This window comes from Camellia sinensis, chromosome 10, assembly GCF_055761805.1.
Source record: "Camellia sinensis isolate YWXY chromosome 10, ASM5576180v1, whole genome shotgun sequence".
NCBI classification, from domain to species: domain Eukaryota; kingdom Viridiplantae; phylum Streptophyta; class Magnoliopsida; order Ericales; family Theaceae; genus Camellia; species Camellia sinensis.
In genome coordinates, this window is record NC_138970.1 from 170,940,486 (window position 1) to 170,966,165 (window position 25,680).

At 31.3% G+C, this 25,680-nt stretch overlaps 3 protein-coding genes across 4 annotated transcripts; 2 read left to right on the top strand and 1 right to left on the bottom strand.

Annotated features, from left to right (window-relative positions):
- The first annotated feature begins 2,148 nt into the window (after nt 1-2,148).
- On the top strand, nt 2,149-6,768 carry LOC114299203 (uncharacterized). Of its 2 annotated transcripts, none has more exons than XM_028243891.2 (6): nt 2,149-2,389; nt 3,544-3,684; nt 3,767-3,928; nt 4,573-4,695; nt 5,201-5,344; nt 6,112-6,768. In XM_028243891.2, exons 2-6 carry the CDS (start codon nt 3,550-3,552, stop codon nt 6,553-6,555), a joined length of 1,008 nt encoding a protein of 335 aa, XP_028099692.1. In that variant the 5' UTR covers nt 2,149-2,389; nt 3,544-3,549; the 3' UTR covers nt 6,556-6,768. The 2 variants fall into 2 exon arrangements, with proteins under 2 accessions (XP_028099692.1, XP_028099694.1); XM_028243893.2 differs by having other exon boundaries at nt 2,389-2,633.
- Nucleotides 6,769-9,217: 2,449 nt separating this feature from the next.
- Nucleotides 9,218-15,437, bottom strand: LOC114299202 (galactinol synthase 1). Its single transcript, XM_028243890.2, has 4 exons — nt 15,004-15,437; nt 11,359-11,679; nt 9,935-10,069; nt 9,218-9,655 (listed from the first exon to the last, which is right to left on the bottom strand). The coding sequence occupies exons 1-4, from the start codon at nt 15,340-15,342 to the stop codon at nt 9,434-9,436; spliced, it is 1,017 nt and encodes a 338-aa protein (XP_028099691.1). The 5' UTR covers nt 15,343-15,437; the 3' UTR covers nt 9,218-9,433.
- A 4,966-nt stretch (nt 15,438-20,403) lies between these two features.
- Nucleotides 20,404-21,567, top strand: LOC145800865 (uncharacterized). Its single transcript, XM_082890614.1, has 3 exons — nt 20,404-20,530; nt 20,678-21,100; nt 21,215-21,567. The coding sequence occupies exons 1-3, from the start codon at nt 20,404-20,406 to the stop codon at nt 21,565-21,567; spliced, it is 903 nt and encodes a 300-aa protein (XP_082746740.1).
- The last annotated feature ends 4,113 nt before the right edge of the window (nt 21,568-25,680 follow it).

Sequence of the window (25,680 nt, forward strand, 5' to 3'; positions counted from 1 at the left end):
TTTTTGGAATTGTGATTTGAGTGTAGAATTGTAAGTTAAGTTTTAAAAAGAGAAAATTTGTTTGATTATGAGTTTTAAAAAGAGTTTTGAATTTAGAATTTTGAGTTGTATTTTGCATTTTTTGGATTTATTTTTTAAAATATTAAAAAATGTTTAAGAAAATTTTGTTTTTATTTTAAATATATAATTTTTATTTAAATATTTTATTTTATTTTGTAAATAATTTAATTTTATTATTTTAAACCCAAAACACAACTCCAATCAAATCGTAACAAAACACATAACTCAAAATTCAATTCAAAAATTATTTTTAAAACTCATAACCAAACACATAACTTGAAACTCCACACTATTTTCAAAACTTTATACTCAAATCATAACCAACACATAACAAAAAAATTAAAATATTTAAAAATATATTTATAAAATAAAATATTTAAAATAAAAATTATACATTTAAAATAAAAATAAATTTATGAAATATATTGCACATTAAAATAAATAAATAAATATTTAAAATATAAAATATTTACCCTAAAAAAATAAAATTAAGAAATTTTTTAAATATTTTAAAAAAATAAATCTAAAAAATTTCAAAATACAACTCAAAACTCTTTTCAAAACTCATAACCAAACAAATTTTCTCTCTTCAAAACTCAATTCAAAACTCCTAACTCAAAGCACGACTCTACCCTCAAATTATGATTTTAAAAATAATTTTAAAAAATAAAATAAAAAATATTTTTTTGAATTTTTTCTTTTAAAATAGAGTTTTGAAAAGAGTTTGGTTTTGAGTTTTAAAAAAAGTTTTGAATTGAGTTTTGAGTTGTGTGTTTGGTTATGAGTTTTGAAATTAATTTTTGAATTGAGTTTTGAGTAATTTTGAGTTATGTGTTTGGTTATAAATTTTAAAAATTGATTTTGAAATGTTATCTTTAGAATCATGATTTTGAAATGTTATCTTTAAAAAATAATTTTGAGTTATGCGTTTGGGAACTTGATTTTTGGGTTTTTTTTGGTTTTTTTTCATTACAAGACAAATGTTTTACAAAACTAAAAAAAACAAATCCAAACAAAATATCACATCAAATCCTATAATCATTTCATTTTTCTCTCACAAATATCACATTCAACTACAAAAATCCAACTATCTTTCCAAACATAAAAAAAAATTTTCCAATAATATCCTATAACTAAAAAAATTTACAAAAAAATCCACTTCTCAAATACCCACTATGGGTCCGTTTGGGAAGAATTAAAGTGAGCTTTTTTTGGCTATTTTAACTACAAAAGACAAAAAAGGCTATTTTAGCCACAAAAAACAAAACATCACATCCAACCCATAATGATCACACTCTTCTCTCACAAAAAAAGTCAAAAAAGTCAAAAAGTCCTTCCCAAACCAAGCTTTTTAGCCCAGACTAAAATAGTCAAAAAAACTAAAAAGCCAAAAAGACAACCCACTACCCAAACGGAGGCTATATACTTCTTGAGAAAAGCCTTCCCACATAAATTTCATACAACTGACAGAAGAGATTGATCTCTTTGTATAATTTTTTTAAAAAAAAATTATTGTTTGATTTGCACGTCTTTAATAATTTTACAAATTCTCCTTACATATAGTTAAAAATAAAAAAATAAAAAAATAAAAATAAAAATAAAAATTTACTTGAAACAATGGTAAAATCTAAAGATATTTACATTACTCGGCCACACCTCAAGTAATTATTCAAGCGGTCATACGGTGGGTATTTAAGTATTAAAATGAATAAAATTTCAAATTTGAAGTTATAAAGAGGCGACTTACGTTGTAATATAATTACTATCACAGTAGCAATTATCTTGAAAATAAAATAAAGGGCAAATTACAAACACCCCTCTCAGATTTGATGAAAATATAAATTTCTCTTTGAAGTTTGAGAAATTACATTTCACCTCTAAGATTTATATTTTCATAACAAATTACCTCCTGAGGTTTTTATTTTTATAAAGATTCTCCCCTAATTTTTCCTAATTTGTTATGAAAATTTGACCCTCAAGAATAATTTGTAATTTCTCAAACCTCAGGGGCGAATCTATATTTTTACCAAACCTCGAGGGTGTTTGTAATTTGCCCTAAAATAAAATAAAATTCCGTGAGCTGGGAACAAAATACACGTGCGTGGAAGAATGAATCACGTGCTATGGTTGCCTCTCTACCGAACTTTGAAGAAGCAAAAAAGGAACTCTCAACACCCCCATTGACTCCCCCATGTATATGGAAACACAGAGATTTATATATAAATAAATATATAAAGGATCATTTTCCATTGATAATTGAACAAAGTTTTGGGTTATTCGCATCGCAATCTCAAGTGGGTAGGAATATTCTTCTCCCAAAATCCCTCTGGTGAGTACTCTTTCTATCTGAATCTCTCTTCTAGACAATTGGTCAAACAGTTTATCTGCAGATCTATCTGTAATTCTTTTCTATTTTCCATTTTCTATTTTATTGGTTTTTTTCTGGGTTTTTGGTATGTAAATTTCTTGCTAACAATCCTTGAGATTCAGCACCTCTGTCTTATCTTCCTGTTCTTGTTTCATTTTATTTGTAACTCAAAAACAGTACTGCTTAATGGTGAGCTAACTTCAGGGTAAGCCTTCTTTATAGTTAATTAACAGTTTTTAGGAAATTCAGAGCTTGGATTGAACTGGGTTATGCTTATTAATAGTTAATTGAGGTTGGATTCGGATACTGTATTGAATTTTCTTACTATTGTGATTTGGGTTTTTATATTGGTGGGTGGGTTTCTATGGCATTTTGATTTTATGGTTGCTTTTGTAATTGACAAACTCATATTTAAGTGTAAATTTGACTAAAAGCTTTACTAATCACAGAATGGTAAATTTGAGAGCCACAAAATAGTCTTGAAATTTTTTATTAAACATTTGAATAACCTCCTTTGATTTGGGTAAAAATTTGAATAAAACTCAATTTTGTATATGTTTTGGTCATGGAGTGGAGGGTGTTTTGAGTGATCTTTTACCTAAATTTAAATTTGATAAAGGTTTCAGTCAAGGATTGGAGATTCCCTGATAGACTGGTTCAAGACATTACTTGCTATGGGAATTCCATGGTTATATTGGAGTTAATTTTTTCTTTGTAATTAGTATGCTGCTTGTGTTAATATAAATCATTGGCCTAGTAGCTTGAAGAAAATCTGCTAAATAATAGAATTTATGTGGTCAAGGTGTCTTGATTGAAACTTTCATATTATTTTGTTGTGTTTGGATTGCATATTTGTGGGGGAGAGGGAAAAGAAAATGGAAGGAAAAAGTGAACATCTTTTCCCTCAACAAAACCAAAATCCAAACGCCGCCTCAGGGAATTTCCTGCAACTACACTGGTTAAATAAATTGCAGCATTCTATAAAAATCAGTCTAACTTAGTAATTGGTAGTACAAAACTGCTAATACGATAGAAATTGTGTTGAGCGTATAAAATTAACAATTGCAAATTTGCACCTGCTGCATCATTGTTTTTTTTTTTAAAACTTAATTCAGGTTTCAATGGGTGAGATAAAAGTGAATAAAATAGACATACATATCCAAAGGAAAGACAGGAATGAACCTTCTAGTCGGATCGGTCCCGCAATGCCTAGTTTTCTTGTGCAGCTCCGTGAGAAACTTCAAAAGTCTCTTAAGGTCAGCTGTCTCTTATGAAGCCTCCAATTAATTAATGCATTCTCATTTTAGTACTGAATAAAAATACTTTTTCTATTGTCAGTCACATTTGAAAAGATCAGGAAATAATGATGTATGGAAGTCGGCAACCTCTCTCCTAGGGAAGGATAAAGGATCATCTAATGCCTTGGAGGTCGATCTAGAGAAGCAATTGCAAGTTTGGAAAGAAAATCCCACTTGGGTCGATCACTCCCCGGAGATAAAGGTATAGAAGAGTTAGCAGGAAATATGGTGTACTTTGAGAGACTTTACTACATATGTAGCACTGATGATTAGACTGGTTCAAAGTTGCTATAACCCTATAGATATAGGGCATGTTTGGTGCAGCTTTTCTTGAGTCTAGAAGTTGATAATCAGGAAGTAGAAGTTAAAAGCACTACTTCCCTATTTCCAAAATATTTAGCTTTTTTCAGCTTATTTAAAACAGCCCCATATTGAAAGTGTGTCTGCTTAAAATAGAAGCCGAAAGAAACACGAACATTCTCTAACCTCCCAGTTTGCTAAGTCAATCGAATCCTCAAACAGTCACACGTCTCGAGTTGATCACTACACTTTTCCATATTCATTTGTCCGCACATAGACCTAGCTCTAATTTATTCCTTCCACATGAAGCATGTTCAAGTTGGAACTAATATGACTTATTTGATCCAATAAGATCATTGTAGTTTTTAAACATCTTTTGATAAACCAATTAAAAATGACCATTGAAATTCAAGTACAGTTGTCACCATAAAAGTTTAGCTTGTTGCATTCTATTACTAAAATTATCAAATAAAGTTAAATATTGATAAAGGCATGAAGTCAACCCAAGTTTTGTTGTGCATAAAGTTATGTATGTACTACTTGCAGGTAACAGTGCCAAAAGGTTCTCTTTGCAACCTAAATGTGGAAGTCAATGTTGGCCTGCCCCCAGATGCAGTATACAATATTGTAACAGACCCCGATAATAAGAGGGTCTTCAAGAATATTAAGGTAAAATCAGTGATTAACTTTCGTGTGATTATTGATTTCAGCTTGTCCAGTAGCTAGTATCACTTCATTTTTCGAAAAAAGATGAAGCTAATGTATTTAGATATGTTGCTTCTTATCGATGTCACATCTCTCTCTGTCTCTAAGATATCGAGCTATGAAGCACCGATACTTGAAAATGGGTGCCGTGTCCATGTTAGATGCATATGGGACATTGACACTCTAGGGACACGCATGCCAAACGTGCAACATGACATGTCAATTTCTTCATTATTATTTTTTGCAAGACAATGTAGGGACACGTGTGTCCCATGCTTGGACACGCCTCAGGACACTTTTGTGAGTTTCTTTTTTTTAATTTTAGGCTGCTAATTTGGGGTTAAAGTAAAATATATGAAAAGAAAGGGGGAGGAAAGTTAAAAAAATAAAAATACACCCACCTATACATTGAGTTCTAGCATTGCATTATTTTCCGTTTGTGATTTGACAATATTGATATCTTTGTCAGGAAGTAATATCAAGAAGGGTCTTGGTTGATGAAGGTTCAAGGCAGGTGGTTGAACTGGAGCAAGCAGCTCTATGGAGGTTCCTTTGGTGGTCAGGGACCATTTCGGTTCATGTTTTAGTAGATCAGAACAGAGAAGATCACACAGTAAGGACTTATTGTTCTTTTCAATTCAATCATTAATGTTTTCTAACACGTCATCCTAAATATAGTCACCTTCATTCCAAAACAATGAATTTGCATTGTACTTGGAAGAAAAAAAATAAAATATGACGAACTATATTTGGTGAAAACACACTGGTTTTGTGAAAATAAACTCCAAAAAGATGTTTTTGAATTTTCAAAAACTATTTTGCACAAAAAAGGAAAACAATATGAAAAAGATCAGTGTTTTTGAAATTTTCATTATTTTTTTTACCAAATTAGTTTTTAGTGTTTTTTGAAAAACAGATTCTGAAAATGAAACCAAACAGCGAGATCCAATAGGTTTGGTTTTAATTTTATTATTCTTTTTTCTAATTTGGCACCAACCTGAATGATCCTGACCCAAGTTGCATACACAGCTGATGCAAATCATACATTTAGGTTCTCTGGTATAAAAATATTAAATTTATAATTGCATTTACTAAAGGACAAATGTTTGGAGCAATTTAAAGAGAACTTTCTTGAAAAAAACGCTGCATCCCCCCATTTTACAAATGCTGGCACTGATGGAGAATGAAAGGTGTTGAATGAAGTAAAATTTAAAATAAGGGATTTAATGATTTGTTTTGACGTTATTTTATATTTATTGAGTTTTTACTGTTTTATTAGGAATTATACTTATGCTAGGATTTTGTTTGCTTACTGGTTTATTTCTTTACTAAGTAGTTGCTTAATGTTTTCTGTACCCGTCCGTTGCCCATGTTTGTCAGATGAAATTCAAGCAAGTGAAAACGGGGTTTATGAAAAGATTCGAAGGCTGCTGGAAAGTGGAACCTTTACTCGTAGATGAAAAATTATGTCACCCCTTTATACCTGAAACTTTGGCAGACTACGTTACATGTACGGGAGGGAAAGGAAGGGTTGGATCAAAGGTAAGCTTAGAACAAATCATCCAACCAGCCCTCGTACCGCCCCCTCCCATTTCCTGGTACCTTAGAGGAATAACTTCAAAGACCACTGAGATGTTGATAAGCGATTTGCTCGTTGAAACTGCTAGAATTCGGGGAGATTCTGATGCGAAAAATTCTACAGGAGAGATTGGAGTATCCGATGAATGTCCCGTGGATGAAATACTTGATATTAAACAAAGATGGGCCTTGCGCAGAAAGAATGCAAAACGATTTCATAGAAGTTTGCCTCTGCTTCTGAATTGACCAACTTGTGATTAATTCATAAATTTTCTCGAGTTTCTTGTACGCATTTCGGTGAATTTGCAGTTGAGGTATAATCATTTTTGTGGAAACAGAGGTGTAATGTAACCATTTGTAATTTTAGGCTGCTTTCTAAATTGTTTAGTATGTTAAATGAATCCTAATAATGTAATTTTGTATGCTAGTTCTGATATACTATTCAACCCTCTGTGTGTATATTGTGGTTCTTTCTTGCATCAAGGCAACTCATTAGCTTGACAAATTTTATGTTATGATTGTGTTTCATATTGGTGTTCAACTTTCTTGAATTTATGTGTTGTCCGTAGCGGTGGAATGATACAACATTAAGCCCCCTCTCTTTTTCTCGTTTTTAAAATTCTCTGTTTTTGTTCCAAAATACTCGCACTCATTGAATCATATGAGAATCTTCAGTCTTGGAATTTGAGGTAAGCGAGCAAGTTGACCCGCCATCTACTTTCATCTTGATAATACCTGAAAGGTTATAAGTTATTTATTTGTGGTTTCAAATTCTTATTTCATTTAATTTGCAGAAAATTTCAATTTCTTATTTTTGTTTACTTGAAAGGCAAGTTCAGTATTCTTCTTTTTTTTTCTTTTTTGTTGAATCAAGTGAAATGATATATGATATCTGTTTCTTCTTTGAACTGGTTGATGATGATGACATAAAAATGTTGAAATTAGTAGCAAGAGGAACAAAAAAGAACCTAATAAACAATGTTTACATCATCAAATTACAAGTTGCAATTAGAAAATAACGTTGGATCATGTAAAAATTTTGCGGTATAACATCTTTGTATTAAATTTTGATGTCTTTTATGAGTAAAGATGTGAGATTTAGGGGCAGGAATCTTTTATTCTGCTCTTCTCTATCCTTCTGCCCTAAACACCCTATCTATATTATGTGATTTAACTCTAATCCTATCTCACTCTTCTCTGTCCTTGTGTCCCAAACACCATCTTTACTCTAAAATTTATCTTTCTAATTCCAATATTATAATAGAAATGGAGCTTGGGACAAAGGAACACTGAAGAATAGGACAAAGGATTTGATTATGAGGAAGGCAATAGCGGAATGTAAAATAATATAGTGTATCAGTAAGATTCGAATTCAGATATTACATTTTTTACGAAAACACCTTATCTACTAGGCTAACCCCTTAGTTCAAGGTGGGATATTTTTTGAAGGCATATTTTTCTACAATGTGCCTATCATGATTAAACATTTTCATAATCTCCAAGTTAATCACTCTAGAAAATTGATCAAAGTTCAGGTTGGAAATTAACTTCTGGGATGGGTTAAAAGAGGTTGAAAATTCTATAAATAAATAAAAAAAACATTTTCTCTGCTTTTTCTGTCAATTAATTGAATAGAACATAAGGGCCAAGCAAGGTTCTAAAAAGCGATTGCGGTCGCCGTAACGGTGGCGGTGATGCGGTTGCGGTTGCGGGGTGTAAAGGCCGTAGTGTAACGGTTGCGGTAACCGGAACCGTGAATTTTTTTATTTTTTACACAATTTGAAAAAAACTTACCGATACGCATATTTTTTTTCCATGATCATATTTATTTGGTTAAAAATAAATATTGACCAATTTTTGTAAATTTTTAAGTATGATCCAATATATTTCATATTTTTAAATCACTATAAACTGAGCTTTTATATTTTATTTTAATAATTAATGACTTTATATTATACAAAAAATCAATCACTAACAATTATATATAAGATAAACAATGACAAAAGTAAGAGGATAAATAAGAGCCTAAATATATATATATATATATATATATATATATATATATACATATTTTAACCAAGCCAAATAGATAATGATCACACTTATTATTATTATTATTTTCAAACAATATATAGATAGACACACACTAACAAAATGGTTTAGTGATAGTAGTTGAACAGAATAGCATAGGTCTTACAGTTTCAACAAATCAATAGCATGTTCTTCATCTTGCCTTTTCTCCCTCTCTCTATCTTTTGCTCCTCCATTTTCTCTATCTTCCCCCTTCTCTCTATCCCTCTTCCCCCATTTTCAGCTTTTTTTTGTGTGTTTTTTCGAAAGAAACAGTTTGGAACTGTTACGTAACGGTGTGTAACAGGCCGTTACGACTGTTATGGCACCATTACGACTGCTACGGCAGCTGCTACGGTCGACACACCCGTGAATCTCAATCACACTACAAAAGTGGCCATAACGGGTGGCAGTAACCGCCAAAACCGTTACGTAACGGCGTTACATAACGATTGCGGCCGCTTTTTAAAACCTTGGGGCCAAGTAATAAATAATGCTCTGGATATGCACTCGCTAACAACAACCAGCTAAGCCTTTGTCACCTAATATTACCAAAAATCAACATGTCAATTAATTCAAGGGTTATTTACACCAAGATCCTTCAACTATTAATAAATATCATTTTACCCCTTCGTACATCTTGATTTCTTTAACTATAAAAATATAACACTTTCACCCTCTGTAGACCATATCCAAAAGAGGTGTATTTATACGATTTTCATAAGAGAGTTGTGTCTAATTCTATAATTGAATTTAGGGCCTGTAGAGAACTATTTGTTTGTGAAATCACATAATCCCCAAATTGAAATTAATACATATTTAAGCCAAGATGCACAAATTATACAACAAAGTTGTTATTTGTTTTTTCACATATATTAGTTTCATTTCTTTGCTGGTTGACACACATTCAAAACAGCAGATACATTAAGAGTTTAGATGAACCTTGTGAGGTCTCACCAAAACATAAAGGCTTTAAGTAGCCTAAAAAAGTCAAGCATAATAAGGATTGGTTACAACCAATTTTGAGTACTCATTGAGACATTTCTCATGGTTTCTAAGCTGCAGAAGGTGCAGGGATGAAGGAAATTGCAGGCTCGGGCATGGAAGCCATGATTGAGGACCTTGAGAAGGTCTCTCCCTCTGGAGAAGCATCTTGTTCGGGTTTGTAATCAAGCGACTCATCGTTGTAAACATCCCACCATTTCGCAACCAACATCTTGATGTCCTCTCTGTCCATGTTAGCTTCTTTCCCCGTGTACCTCCATGGCTTTGATCCCTATTTTCAGAAACAATTAGAATAATATCCAACATAGTTATTAGCTAAATTAATTTCCTAAAGTTCTTTCCACTGCAACTTTTAAGTTGTTATTTTTTAAGCTTATTTTTGTCTTTGATAAACTTGGCACATCTTAAAAAAATTTGAAAAAAGTTCAAAAAAGAGAAAAGTAAACCAACTTTTATAAGTCTATAGATACTTAAATTAAATACATAATTAGACCCAAAAAAATGTATGAATGGAATTAAATTCAAATTCAAGAGAGAATAATATACTTACAGCGGCACAGTAGTGCACTACTTTAACATTTTCAAGCTCAACGTTCTCAGGGTGGCGCCATAACATTGCCAAAACCAGATTGTAGTTCAGAGGAATGGGTTTGTAAATGTCTTGGAAAAACATGTTCAAGAAATCCTGTACATCATGAAAGCAAAAAAAAAAATTAGAAACATAGAATCTCTTTATTTGGGCTTTGATGAGCAAAGTCAAATGGGAATTTTCACTTTTTCTTTTATTGTCCTCCTCCAACAGTTCTACATATGATGATGGTGTTAATAATGTGATGCTCATAAACTGATAACTCTTCCTAATATCATGCTAAAATTAATTAGGATTTTTAAACGAATATGCCATTCGTTTGATGATAAAAAGGAACATCGAAAGTTTGAGTAGTAACAGTCAAACAATTAATTTTAAAAAACTGATATCTAAAAGTATAGACACTATCTTTGTTATTATTTGTTATCTTTGTTACACTATCTTTGTTATTGTTTGTTATCTTTGTTACACTATCTTCATCATGTTTCATTATTATAGTAACATTGTCACTATCATAATTTGAAAATGAAACCATCATAGACACTATCATACATGGTTACCTTAAATGCATTAGGGGTTGCTTTTATGTGCCACGATTAGTTGCCAAAAGCTAAAGGGATTTTGGCTAGTCCTTATGGAATATATTTAACTACACATGCTTTTGTATGTGGGAGGGGATTGGGAGATAGGGACATGTTGAGATCCCAAAACTGATATGATTGAAGGGTTTTTTTTTTTTTTTTTTTGTAATTTATATCTTTGTGAGTGTTTTATGATATTTTTGTAACACACTTTCCGTTTTTTAAAGATTTTTTTGAGTGGTAATTTTGTCCACATACAAGATTTATTTTTTTAAAGTTAAAAATATCTCCACTCTTTGTGAAAAGGACTAGTCTTTTGGTATGGAAATATCGTAACGTTTATATGAATAATCCATTTCACCTATTTTCTTAGTTTCTGTGTATAATCCATTAAAAAAAATAGATTTTTGTAGTATGTTTTTCAAATCATATTTATCGTTCATTTATTACAAAATAAATATTATGAAATTATATAGTTATAATTATTTAATTAATTTGACTTTTTTAAATGATCTACATATAACAACTTAAAGATTAATGAAACAAAATACGCCCTATAATGAGCCCACCACAACCAAGAATTAGATGGTCATATATTAAGGTCCTTGTAAGCATGTTGCCTTAGGGTATACAAACCTATATAGATGGATAAAATGCAAATAAACATTGAACTTTCACTATGTGTCAATTAAGTACTAACTATAGACATAATTAAATATTGGTCTAACTTGTGAAAAATAAAATTAGAATTAAAATAAAGAAAATCAGTTAATGAAAAACATATAAATGGATAATTAGACTCACTTGTTCCGCAAAGGGTGTTGGTGGAGTGATTTGGAGAGTCTGAAGAAGGCTTTCATAAGTCAATTGGTTAGGTTCAAACACAAACATGCCAGCATTGAAGTAGAAGGGAGGGGGTGAACCCATCTCAGCCGGCCACGTCACCTTATTCGGGCATTGTTGACAATATCCAATCGAGAACTGTGGTGAGGAACTCCATGTCTTTTCGCAAAAACAGTCCATCACAGCATAGAAGTGCCCACCAGGCTTGTCAAATAGATGATCAATGTTTTCAAAAACTTGAATGTCTGCATCGAGATAGACCATCTTGTTGTACTCTTTGAACTGTAACAATACATCAAATATATGCACATTAAATCCTGCTATACCATTTTTTTTTCTTTCCAAAAGTAAAATGTTCTCAAGTTAATATATCATATTAATACAATTTAATATTCGGCGCTTCTCTATAAACTAGAATTTCAAACCTCATTCTAAAAAGGATAACTCCAGTTTGAGAGCATCCTGTTGGGCCTCCGTGGACCCATCACGGAGCCCACATCCATGATTCGGACTATTTAATATGTAAAATTCGAAGACTACTTTATTCTTATAAAAAAATCGCATTGATCAGATTTAAATAATCACTTGATCAGATCACATTTGTATTAACAATTTATTTTTAAAATCGTAGTCATCCTTAACACAAAGATATCCCAATCAAAATAATTTTTAACAAGGATAAAATACTCGACGAGTCTTAAATATTCAACAATTTGAATCATCAATATGGACTTAGTAATAATCCCACAGAATCTAATAACACGTTTCAATTTGATTTCAGAGTCTGGCTTTCTAAAAACTTGGAGGCTTTACCATTTGTTTTTTTTTTTCCAACTAAAAATCATGTCTTTCTTAAGGTTTGTTTAGGATATGGATTGACTTTTTGATTATTTTAGATCTCGTTTGACATGCAACAGTTTTAACTTGAAAGTCAAAAAATTACTAAAAAATCAAAAATTCTATAACTTATACTAAAAAGTCAAAAATTTTCTTTTCTCTCTACTTTTTGAATATTTTTTCGTAAAAAATCAAAAAGTCATTCCAAACATGCTAATTTTTTTTACCTCATATTTTAGTTAAAAAAATCAAAAAGTTACTAAAATAGTATGTTCCCAAACGAGACTTTTAAAAAAAATTTAACTTTTTTAACTTTTATAAAATAAAAAATAAAATAATTATAAATTAAATATTCAACTAAAATAACATATTTTGTCCTATATAATTATTTTAACCCAAACCATCATCCCAAACGGGCTTAATGTAGGTGCTGTCTGGTTCAAAAGTAAGCAGGATTAGTTGTCTAGGTGACTAATGGTCAGAGGTCATCTACTTTGTCCAACATATAATGTTGTCTTTTCTTTTTCCTTTTTTTTTCTTTTTAAAAAAAAATTGAAAAAAAAATATTAAACATTTAATTCACCCTTTGAGATTTAATCTCATTACCACAAATATGTGATATCTACAATATGTCTTGGATTTGGATTTAGGATTTATTAAGAAAAAATTAAAAAGGAAATGAAATTATTTATATATAATCATTTTTTAGAAATAATATAAAAAAAATTACATATACTTATTCATTTTCTGCCCATTGTTATAACTCAAGCAAAAAAGAAAAAAGAAAAATCCAAATTGTTTTATTTATTTTTTTCATTTTCTTTTCTGTTCATAAATTTAAAATCCAAAAACTTAATTCTAGCACCTAGTTAAAATGGTTTATTTGCCTCACATGATTTTTCTTATTTTCATGCATCCTCTCCAAATTCTATTTTAATCAGAGTCTTGTATATTTAATTTTGCTTTTTTATTTCTTAATTTATAGCTAAATATGCAATATATAGATATATGTTTTCAACCTTATATGATAAAGAAATTTTAATCAGAGTCTTGTATATTTAATCTTGCTTTTTTATTTCTTAATTTATAGCTAAATATACAATATATAGATATATGTTTTCAATCTTATATGATAAAGAAATTTTAATCAGAATCTTGTATATTTAATCTTGCTTTTTTATTTCTTAATTTATAACTAAATATACAATGGCCCTGTTTGGTAGAGCTGTAGGAAAGTACTTATAGCTTATACCTTAACAGCTTATAGCTTATAACTATGAACATAAGCTGATTTCTGACTTATAAATTAAGCATCTCCTGCCCCACTCAAAGAATAAGCTGATTTCTGACTTACAAAAAGCTATAAGCTACATTGTTAAGCTAAACTAAACACATCAAAATAGCTTAAATTAAGCTGAAAGCTGAAATAAGCAACTTTTAAGCTGCACCAAACAGGCACAATGTATAAATATATATTTTTTCAACCTCATATGATAAAGATTAGACATGAAACGACATAGGAACCTAGCCTATGACTGAGGGTTGGTTTGGGATGTCCTAAAAAAGTGTATTTTTTGACTTATTGGTGGGTTTGAGTTGGGTTTGGGTTGGGTTTGATTTGATGTGTTAGAGAGGTGATGTGATTTAAATAAGATAATGTGACTTAAATAAGATAGTAACTTTTTAACTTTTTAACTTATTTAGTACATACCAAACTAGCCCTGAGTTTAAGCAGGAGAAAGAAAATGGCAGGTACAGTTAGGCCTCGTTTGGGAACAGGCTAATTTAGTAACTTTTTGGCTATTTGGCTAAAAAGGTAGGTAAAAAAAACTTGTATGTTTGGGATGACTTTTTGGCTAATTACGAAAAGATGTGCAAAAAGTAGAGAGAAAAGAGAATCTTTGACTTTTTGTTATGGGTTGTTGGCTTTTTGGCTAATTTAGTAACTTTTTGGCTAATTGGCTAAAATAGCCTCTTACCAAACGAGGCCTTAGTCAAAAAGTGCCTACGAGTGCTCCCAAAAAATAAAAAATAAATAAATAAATGATTAAAATAAACAATTATTAGATACACTTAGACTAAGGGGGTCTTGAAAAGGCATTAAAAAGTCAGTTTTTTTATTTTTTAATTTTTTTATATAAAAAAAATCACAAAAAAATCAATTTTTTTAACAAAAAAAAACTAAAAAATTAAAAAAAATCAAAAAATTAATTTTTTACTAACTTTCTAAAACACCACTAAGTTTATAATGTGTATGTGTATGTGATAGTCCTAATAATTGAGAAATCACAAAATATATTTAAATTATATTAGGATCTTGATTTTATGTAAAAATTTGGAAAAACAAAGTCGAGTCAATTTCATCTAAATTCATTTTAGAAATCTATGATCCAAAGTTACGTGGAAATTTGGAAAATATAGTCATGTCAGCCTTATCTAAATTCATTTTGAAAATTTATGATCCAAAGTGACTTACGCTTGCATTTGGATCATGTATTTAAATAAAAATTTAAAAAAATAATAAAATAAAAATGTCAGGTAAATGTAAATAAAAATGAAAACACAACCTTACCGTTTCTTTCATTTTTAAAATTTTTTTTACTCAAATTCATAATATAAAAATAGCTTAACTACAAAAATGAGTCAGCATATTTCACCCTCAAAATTTTTTACTATATATTAGTTTGAAACATCAAAAAACAACGTACTTAATAATTTTTTTTAAAAAATATAAATAATCGTAGTATGATTAATGTCTAGTTAACTTACATTCCAAATACGAAGTTTGGAGTAGTTGATGACATAGTAAGCCATAGCAAACTGAACATGGTTTTGAGGTGGGTAGATTGGCTCAATCTCATGAACAATGCAACCCTGAGACCTCAACATCTCACGGTGGTCCTCCGGCACGTCTGGCAAGATCGCCACCACGAGAGGGTAAGCACTCTTCACCTTCCTCAACCCCTTTGCCAAACCTACCACTCCCTTCACGTAGTCACCATTTCCGGCTAAAAACGTCACGAAAGCTCTCTCCGAATCTCTGGTGTTCACAAACGATACCTTTCCGGTGTTCGTAAAGGTATCGATGGGAACTTCTGGTAGAGCCATTGGATATATAATCGGATTATGGAAAGATAGTGTTTATATGTGGGAGTTTTGAAGAGTATTGGCAAAGCAAACTAACAAACCCTAGTTGAGTATGCTATAGGAACCGTGGTCTCCTTAAATAGAGATCAAATGAGACTTACATGCGTGCCAAATGAAATCCAAATGAAACTCAAAATGAAAATGATTATGAAATATCATGAAAATAATTATGAAAGATTCTTCACCGTTAGATTGCACATACAAGAAAACACCACACATTAATCAAGAAATAAAGAATCTTCATGAAACATTTCATGATATTTTTTTCGTGATCTGTAGTATTATTCAATTTGGATGCATGGGATCATCACAAGCTCTTATTATTTGATTCATTTATTGTTTAGATTGTTCCAATAATTGTAACAATTACTTGTTTAATCATATTTAACTTAAAAATATAAATAATTTATTTTTAAAATTATATATATATATATATATATATATTGGTAACCAATGTGATTAAATCATGAGTTACAATTATTGGACAAATGTTTTCTTTTTCTTTTTTGCCTTTTTTTTTTTTTTTTTTTTTTTTTTTTTTTTTTTTTTTTTTTTTTGAATGATTTACCCATTGACTTAAAAAATATCAAATTGGATTATCAAAATAGAATTGGACTTACGAGTTAGAACTGGACTAGTTCAATCCACTACGTGGACCGGAGAAAAATACTTCTTTTTTTTTTTTGAATTTTAATATTTTTTGGGTGTGATGTGTAGCATATGTGCATTGTAGAGAACGAATGAACATCATTTGTTGGGTAGACAACCATTGATCTGGCCGTATCATCAAAATGAACGGTTAAGATTGAGATTCATGTGTAGAGGTTGCTGTCAAATTGACCTGTGTTTGGGAAGTGAGTTTGCAGGTTTTTTTGGCTATTTTAGCCACAAAAAACAAAATAGACTATTTTAGTCATAACAAACAAAACATCACATCTAACCCATAATCATTACATTCTTCTCTCACAAAAAAATTCAAAAAATTCAAAAAGTTAAAAAGCCCTTCCCAAACCAAGCTTTTAAGCCCAGGCTAAAATAGTTAAAAAATCAAAAAGTCAACTCACTTCCCAAACCAAGCCTGAACATCATATATTTTTTGTCCTCTATTTTCTTTTCTTTTTTACCTTTTTGTATAAATCAACACACAAAAAATAAATCAACACACCAAAAAAAAGTAGGGCATTGGCAAATCAAAAAACAAAGCATCAAGTGGGATGTCCTTGTGGAATATTTGATGCATTGATGATGGAAGCTACCCGGTTGACCTAGGATTTTTTGAAAATAAAATTAAAAAATGATTTACACAAATGAATTTTTTAATATTATAAACAAAAATAATGAGTTATACATTTATTTATTTAGAATCTAACTTGTACCATGTTCAATTTTTGGACTGCAAGGTCCAATTTTCACTGCAACATTTTTTTGGTTTAGTAATATTTGAAAGTGTTACAAAACTATTCTTCTAATGATATTTTTTGGTCTTGTGACATTTTGAACAAGTGCCACTTCTATCGGTGCCACGGTAGATACTTGCAAGTACTACTGCACCATCATGACTGAAAACTTTCAATGACATTTTAATATCAGGGTAAATACTATTTGTGGCACTATCAAGCGCCATTAAAAAAAGAGTTAGTGACACTTGTAAGTGTCATTACACCATCAAGACTAAAACCTTTCAGTGACACTTTAATGTCATGGTAGGCACGATTCGTGACGCTATCAAGTGCCATTCATGACGATAATTTGTTGTAGAACAATTTGATCCGCTCTTGTGGAAACTCGAACCGCCAACTTTCCGCACCATAAACCTTATACACCACACTCTTCCCACTACACCTCCATACCACCACATGATTATATATGCAACATATATTATTTATATAGTACATACATCCATATTAATATAAAAGTATATGTATAAACATAATTATTTTATTGAACATAATTTATGTAAAATAAACTATTCACTACCAAAAAAAAAATCACTTTTGGCGACTAAAAATATTTTTTAGTCGCCAATTCTATACTTTTGCCTACTAATTATTTTTTAGTTGCTAAAAAACTTAACTTTTGTCGACCAAAATCGGATTTGGTCGCTGAAGATGCACTTTCAGCTACCAAAATTTTGGTCACCAAAAAATTTTATTCCCGCCTTAGGATTTTAGTTCTCTCGCGCTAAAAATGACCACTTTTGGCGACTAAACTTATTTTTTAGTCGCCAATTGTAGACTTTTGACTACTAAAATTTTTTTTGACAAAAAAAAGCTTTACTTTTGGCTACTAAACTTTTTTTAGTCGGTAAAATCCATATAATCAGCAACCAAACTTATTTTTAGTCGTCAATTGCAGACTTTTGGCTACTAAATTTTTTTAGTCGCCAAAAAGCTTTACTTTGGGCTACTAAAAATTTTTTAGTCACTAAAACCCACATAATCAGCGACCAAACTTAGTTTTAGTCGCCAGTTGTAAACTTTTGGCTACTAAAATTGTTTAGTCGCCAAAAAGCTTTACTTTTGGCAACTAATGCTGTTTTGGTCGCTGAAAGCTATACTTTCAGCGACCAAATTTTTTTGGTCAGGAAATTTAGTCGCCGAATATGCTTTTTCCTGTAGTGTATATTGAGTTTAATTCATTTATTTTTAATCATTTACTGCATTTTAAAAATTTAGAAAATATATTGGCATTTTTTATTTTTTCAAAAATGTCATTATAAGCTTGGAAAGTTTTTGGCTTAGTGGCATTTCTCAAAATGCTATAAAATATTTGTTTATGACACTTTTCACCTAAGTGCCATAAAAAGTAATTTGCACCTACCTAGTGTCCTGACATTTTTTAAAAAATGCCATTGCAACTAAAGTTTAGTGGCATCTGTTGGTAAATGTCACGAACATAATTTTTTGTGTCATTATTTTATAAAATGTCATAAAATTGATATGACATTTCTTTATTGAAATGCCACTAGAGCCTTATATGTTTTGTGGTTCTATGGCATTTTTCTAAAACATTTAATGTAAATTTTTATTTTTGTGACATTTTCTAAAAATATGCTACTAGTGTAGTATCACTAAAGTGTAAATTTGTTGTAGTGACATTTTTGTTGTAGTGAAGTGACACTTTTTTTAATTGAAATGCCACTAGAGCCTTGTATGTTTTTGGCTCTATGACATTTTTCTAAAAAATGCCACCAAATATTCTTTTTGTGACATTTTTTAAGAACATGTCACTAGTATGGTGTCACTAAAATATGTTTTTGTTGTAGTGTTGTGACACTTGTTCATTGAAATGTCACTAGAGCTTTTTATGTTTGTCATTTTATGGCATTTTTTAAAAACATACCATTAAATATCATTTTTGTGGCATTTTCTAAAAATATGCCACTAGTGTAGTGCCACTAAAGTATGTTTTTGTTGTAGTTTTGTGACTCTTGTTTATTGAAATGTCACTAGAGCCTTTTATGTTTGTCGTTTTGTGGCATTTTTCAAAAACGTACCACTAAATATCATTTTTTGTGGCATTTTCTAAAAATATGCCACTAGTGTAGTGCCACTAAAATATGTTTTTGTTGTGAAATTTCATGGTTGTGGGTTCATTATGAGTCTATTTTAGTATCTTTTTTCTGTTTAATTTTTGGATTGAAAGGTCTAATTTTCATGGTCGTGGGTTCATTATGAGACTATTTTAGCTTGTTTTTCCTGTTCAATCTTTGTACTGAAGGGTCCAGTTTTCATAATTTTTGGCCAATTTTGAACCTATTTTAATAATTCAAACTATTCAATTTCTAAGGCATGTCAAGCTAATTATCCATAGTAAAAATTGAGTTGATTGGTTGTGGTGGCGAGCGCTGGTGGCCAGCGATGGTGATAATCGGCGGTGGTAAGTGGTGGTGAGGTTTGGTATCGACTGCTCTCTATGTTGGTGTGTGAGACATAACAGAACCGAAATGTGTTTTTGTGTAAGTGGGATACTGGGCGCCAATATTAATGACTTTCCCTCTAAAAAAATTTCGAAGCTTTAGCGGCTAAATGCTTATTTGTCGGCAAATCTCATTAACAGCGACTAAACATTGGTTGCCAAACATAACATTTTGGCTATCAATGTTAACTTTCGTCGGCAATGTTTAATATACAACGACTAAATTATTTTTGGTCGTCAAAAATTCATCTAAATGTGTCCATTTTTTTGCGACTAAATTTTTTTGTCGGAAAATGACTTTATACGGCGACTAAATGAAGATTTAGTAGCGTAAAATGCCAACAAACAGCGACTAAAACTATTTTTGGTCGCCAATAAGAATTATATGTCGACCAAAATAATATAGTAGCTAAAAGATGCAATTAACGCCGACTAAATCAACTTTTAGTCGCCCAATGTACTATTTTTGGCGACTAAAATTGTTTTGGTTGCTAATTTTAGTCGCCAAATGTGCAGTTTTTGTAATGTCAAAACACATTTATTTTTTAGAAGTATGGAAGACAAATATGAATTCAGTGACGGATCATTTATTTTTTATACAAAATAAACCAATTATGAGCTACCAATGAAATTGGATCTAATTTTTATACTAGACAAATTTAGTTCATATATTAATGTGAACCCATTCTTTTGCAAGTAATAATAAACAAATTTGATATTAAAAAAATTATTCATATAACATTATAAAATTGGGACTAGGATTTTTTTTTTTTCACCAAAAAAATGCTCTGTGCGAACATTACAGCATCTAGGAACCCTAATCCCGAGATAATGAGTTGACGGGAACCCTAATCCTGGGAATAAAGCCCCTGGGCCTGATGGATTCAACCTAGCTTGTTTCCAAAAGTGTTGGGCTATTATGAAAGCTAAGATTATTCAAGTGATGAAGGAATTTCACTTTAATGGGAAGCTGGCTAAAGGTGTTAATAGCTCATTCATTTAACTCATTCCAAAGAAGGATTGTCCCATTGGGTTGTCTGACTTCAGGCTAATAAGTTTGGAAAGCTTAGCGTATAAAATTCTTGCCAAAGTATTATCAAGAAGATGCGGCAGGTTCTTCCGGACATTATTAGTGAAGTGCAATCAGGTTTTTTGAGTGGACGATGTATATTCGATGGGATTTTAATTGCTAATGAGGTGGTAGACTGGTGGATGAAGACAAAGAAGAGAGGTATCGTCCTTAAATTGGATTTCGAAAAGGCATATGATTCAGTCAATTAGGGGTTCTTGTACTCCATGATGTCTAATGTTGGGTTTGGTGACAAGTGGGTGGGTTGGATAAAGACATGTATTTCAACAGCATGAGTCTCTATGTTAGTCAATGGATCCCTACCTTCAAAGTTCTCTCCTCATAAAGGTTTGAGGCAAGGTGATCCCCTATTACCTTTCCTTTTCAGCTTGGTGGTTGAGGGTCTCAACATTTTAATGGAAAAAGCAAAAGATAGAGGGCTGATCAAAGGAGCTATTGTGGGTCATAGTGAAATGAAGTTGTCTCATCTTCAGTTCGCGGATGACACAATTATTTTTTGTGAAGCAAATTGGAAGGAAATCATTACAATAAAGAGAATTTTGAGATGTTTTGAAATAATGTCTGGGTTGAAGATTAATTTTCATAAAAGTAAAGTTTACGAAATTGGTGTTGAGGATGAATTGGTGAAGGCCTTTGCCAAAAAGTTGAATTGCTTAACTCAGAAGCTGCCTTTGAATTATTTAGGTTTGCCTTTAGGTGCAAATCCAAGGAGTAAGAGAATGTAGCAGCCATTGATTGATAAATTTAAGAAGAAACTAGCTTTATGGAAGAGGAAATGCTTATCATTTGCAAGTAGACTTACCCTAATTAAGTCTGTATTATCAGGTTTGCCTGTATATTTTATGTCTATATTTAAGATGCCAGTGGGTATTGCCAAACTGTTAGGTAGAATACAATCCACTTTTCTGTGGAGTGGTGATGAGGTGAAGAGAAAAGTGCACCTTGTAAAGTGGAAGGAGGTGTGCAAAAATAAAAGCCAAGGTGGGCTTGGTGTGAGGAAGCTCAGTGAGTTCAATGAGTGTTTATTAATCAAATGGTGGTGGAAGTATGGCTTTGAGGATAAAGAATTATGGAAACAAGTGTTGTGTAACAAGTATGGTCAGTTTGGTAGTAGATTAAGTCCCTTGGCAATGGAGTTAGGGGGGTTTCTTTTTTGTGGAAGGATATTCTGCTCTTAGCTTCAAGTAATCCCCCTTTGAGGGATTTCTTCTTTTCTAATTTCAAGGTTGTGATTAGGGATGGTGTTAGGACCAAATTTTGGGTAGATGTGTGGTGCAATAACCAGAGTTTATCTCTGGTTTTTCCTAGACTTTATTCTTTATCAGTTGATAAGGATGGTTCAGTGTAAGATTTCTTTCAAAGGAAAATTGGGGTGATGACTGGAACCTTTTGTTTGGAAGATAGCTCTTTGCTTGGAAAGAGGAGGATCTTTCTAATTTGTATGAGTACCTTCAAGTTGCACCCAGTTTAGGAAATCATGATGATGATAAGTGCACTTGGATGGCCCGTCCATTTGGAGTATTTTCTTTAGCCTCTTTGTGGAATTGGTTGGATTTGAGTAAAGGGTCTAAACTCAGGTTTGTCATGGATATCTGGAATAATAGTGCTCCCCCAAAGGTTCAATTTATGACATGGTTAGCATAGAGAAGTAGGATGAAGTCTGTTGTCTTTATGCAAAGAATTGGGGTGTTAAAGCCTAATGCCAACATACTCTGTGTATTTTGTAAGTCAGAGGTGGAGACACAGAATCATCTTCTATCGCACTGTAGTTGTATTCGAAAAGTGTGGTTTGGGATTGTGGGCTGGTGGGGTTTGTCTTGGGCTAGTCCTGGTTCAATGCAGTCTTTGATGAATTAGTGGGCTGGCTTTAAGGTCAGAAAGAAGGTGGGGATGATTTGGAGAATTGTTCCTTTGGCAATGTTATGGTCAGTGTGGAAATCAAGAAATGACTATTGTTTAATAATGCTAAACCTGATTTTGTAAGTTTGGAAGAATTGGTGAAAGTCTGAGTGGCACTCTGGGTAAAGTCTAGTATGAAGGATTTGCAATATTCTGTGCATGATATTGTTTTAAACTTACGACAGATTTGTTACTCAAGGTAATGGGGTTGTTGCTGGTGTATTGGCTGCACAATTCTGTGAGTTCTGTGCTGGTTTTCTGCACAATTTTGGGGCGCATTGGTTGCCCAATTCTGTTTGCCGTTGTATGTGCTGATATTGAACTAGTTTTAGGCTAAAGAGCTATCCATCATATTCGACTTAAGTTGAATCCTGATCAAAAACCTGTGCACATGGTTGCAGCCTCACCAAATAAATCCTTTGAGAAAACTTGAGTTTCAGAACCGATGTTAATTTCAGTATATGCTTTATGTTTATAAGGTGGATGGCTAGATGAGACTTGGGATGAGAAGATGACTTGGGTAGAAGGAACTTGGGGTTTAGAGGTGCAGTAGCAGTAGCAACTTAGTGGCAGATATTTTTTATAAAGTAGAGGTGCTACTGGTGTGTGCTGATGTTCTGAGGCTGCTCCTAGTGGTGAAGAAGTACATCTGATATGATGATTGTTGTTTTTTCTTGGTCCATAGTTATTTCTTGGTCTTAGATGTGATACTGCGCTGGTGTATTGGTGTTGTTGATGTATTGTTCCACTTGCAATGCTGCAGTATGATTGTTCTGTTTTTTTTTTTTTTTTTTTTCTTTTGTTGGTTGCTTTTGATTGGTTTTTCACCAATTTCAGATCAAGTGCTAGCATATGATTGTACTCCATTTATGGTGCCAACCTAGTTGAGATTGTTGATATTAGCTATGATGCTCAGTACACTTCTCTGCTTTGTTGATTTATTTTTGCATGTATTTCGTTTTTTTTATTAATAAAGCTTTATTTTTTACTGATCAAAAAAAAAATCAATTGACGATCAAATTTAACCCAATTTAAAGGAAGAAACCCACCACAAAAACAAAATGGAGCAATCAAACTTAGAGAGGATTCCAGATTGCTTGTCACCTTTTTCAGACTCAACTGCCATGTATCCACCACATAATTGGCTGATATTGACATTGCATATAATGACCTTATTCCTCACATTTCCAAAATTACATTTTCAAAATTTATGGAAAATTCTTAAAATTATACTCATTCTTTTGGAGCATAATTCACTAAAGAAAAAAGGAATAAGGGGTTATCAATTTGATTAATGAGAGTATTACAACTCTAATCCTTCATTTATTTCGGTGGAAAAAAAAACTTAAAATACATTTCTCTTATTTTTTAACATTTGGTAAAAAATATATATATTATTTTAATAAAAAATTTCATTTGAAAAAAAAAATCACTAGTTCAACCACTGAGGATGCTTGTTTTCATTTTTCAGAAAACACTTTTCAGAAAATTCTACTTTCTTATTTTTCATGTTTTGTTTTGTTTTTATTGAATTTTTTTAATATTTTAAGCAATTTTTTTACTTTTTAGACACACCTAATATAAATACACCTAAAAAGTAAAAAAATTGTAAAAAAAATCTTTTAAAATTCACTAAATACCAAAAATATAAAAAAAAAATACAAGAATTCAGTACATTTTTTATATTTTTATATATTTATTAATTTTTTAAAATATTTTTTCACAAATTTTTTACTTTTTAGATACATCTAACTAAGGTGCATCTGAAAAAGTAAAAAAAAAAGTTTAAAATTTAAAAAATATTCACTAAAAACAAAAGAATACGAAAACCAAAAAACTCAATTTTCAAAAATCTAATCCAGAAAACTCAAACCAAAAACACTCCATCGCTAAAATCTTGCCACTTTTACCACCCCCACTGCGCCACCAACAATAGTGCAACAACCATTATGTTTTAGATCGTAATAAGAAAAATGTTTTCTATCAAAACACACGAAAAATAATCCCTAATGTATGCACACTACGACACTTCAATTTTCTATCTTCCCATTGTATTAATTTAATCATCTAACCTTGTTTCAAATCACTAACGAAATTGACCATGCAAGAACCTTTTACCACCCAAATAAAGATAAAAATAAAAAAGAAAAAGAAAAAGCAGATTGCCACTAGCAATTTTGTTAGGGAAAATATGTGATTCTTCATAAGTAAATCAATCAATGAGAATAAAAATGTAATGCGAAAAAATTAAATCAAAAACAATATAAATGTAATGCGGAAAAATTAAATAAAAAACAACACAAGAATTTTTACATAGTTCCCTCAATGTAAGGTACGTCCACGGGATCGAAATCCGATTCCACTATCAACCAAATAAGTTTCCAAATGATTACAAACGAGACACGAATGGTCTCACAAAACCACCCTTAGATGAATTTCAAATAATCACAAATAAATAAGAGAAAAGACCTCACCAAATAGATGAACCAAAATCTTCGAAACTAAAATTGAAGAAGATCCCAAATCAGAATCAAACTAGCATCAATTCAATGACACTAAACTCTAAGAACAAACCCCACCGAAAGTTGAATCAATCCTTTCTGCTCCTCCACACAGCAAGCTTATGTTTGAGTAACAAACCCACAAATACACCAAGCATTATTTCAGCAAATATATGAATTGGCAGCGGCACATTATTCCACCGAATTGAATTTTCAATTCTCTAAGCCACTGCCGCCGCCCTAATTTTTCAAAGGACTAAAACAATATATATATATATATATATATATATATATATTATTAAATCTTAAATTTTATAATCAAACTTTAATTGTAATTAAATTAGATTAGGTCTCCACAAATTAGATATAATATATAAAAATATATTATAACTAATACCAAACTAAATTAAACTCTTTAACCAAAACTAATTGGGTCTCAAACTCCAATAAGGAGGTATATCCCAACAATTCTCTCTCTACCAACTTAAGTGGAGAGATCAACCATACACACCAAAGTTCGACACTTCAAATGTTTGTCCCGCGACAAAGTCTTTGTCAACATATCCGAAATATTATTGTCAGTGTGAACCTTTTCGCGTGGTAACAATTTCGAATCTAACACATCACGAATCCAATGGTATCTCACTTCAATGTGTTTCGATCTCGAATGAAAAGTAGAATTCTTACTCAAGTGAATAGCATTTTGACTATCACAATAAAGCACATACTTTTCTTGCTTCAAACCAAACTCTTGCAAAAATTTCTTTATCCATAACTCTTCTTTGCAAGCTTCCGTAATAGCAATAAATTCAACTTCGGTAGTTGAGAGAGAAACACAATTTTGTAATTTAGATTGACATGCCACAGCTCTCCATGCAAAAGTCATCAAAT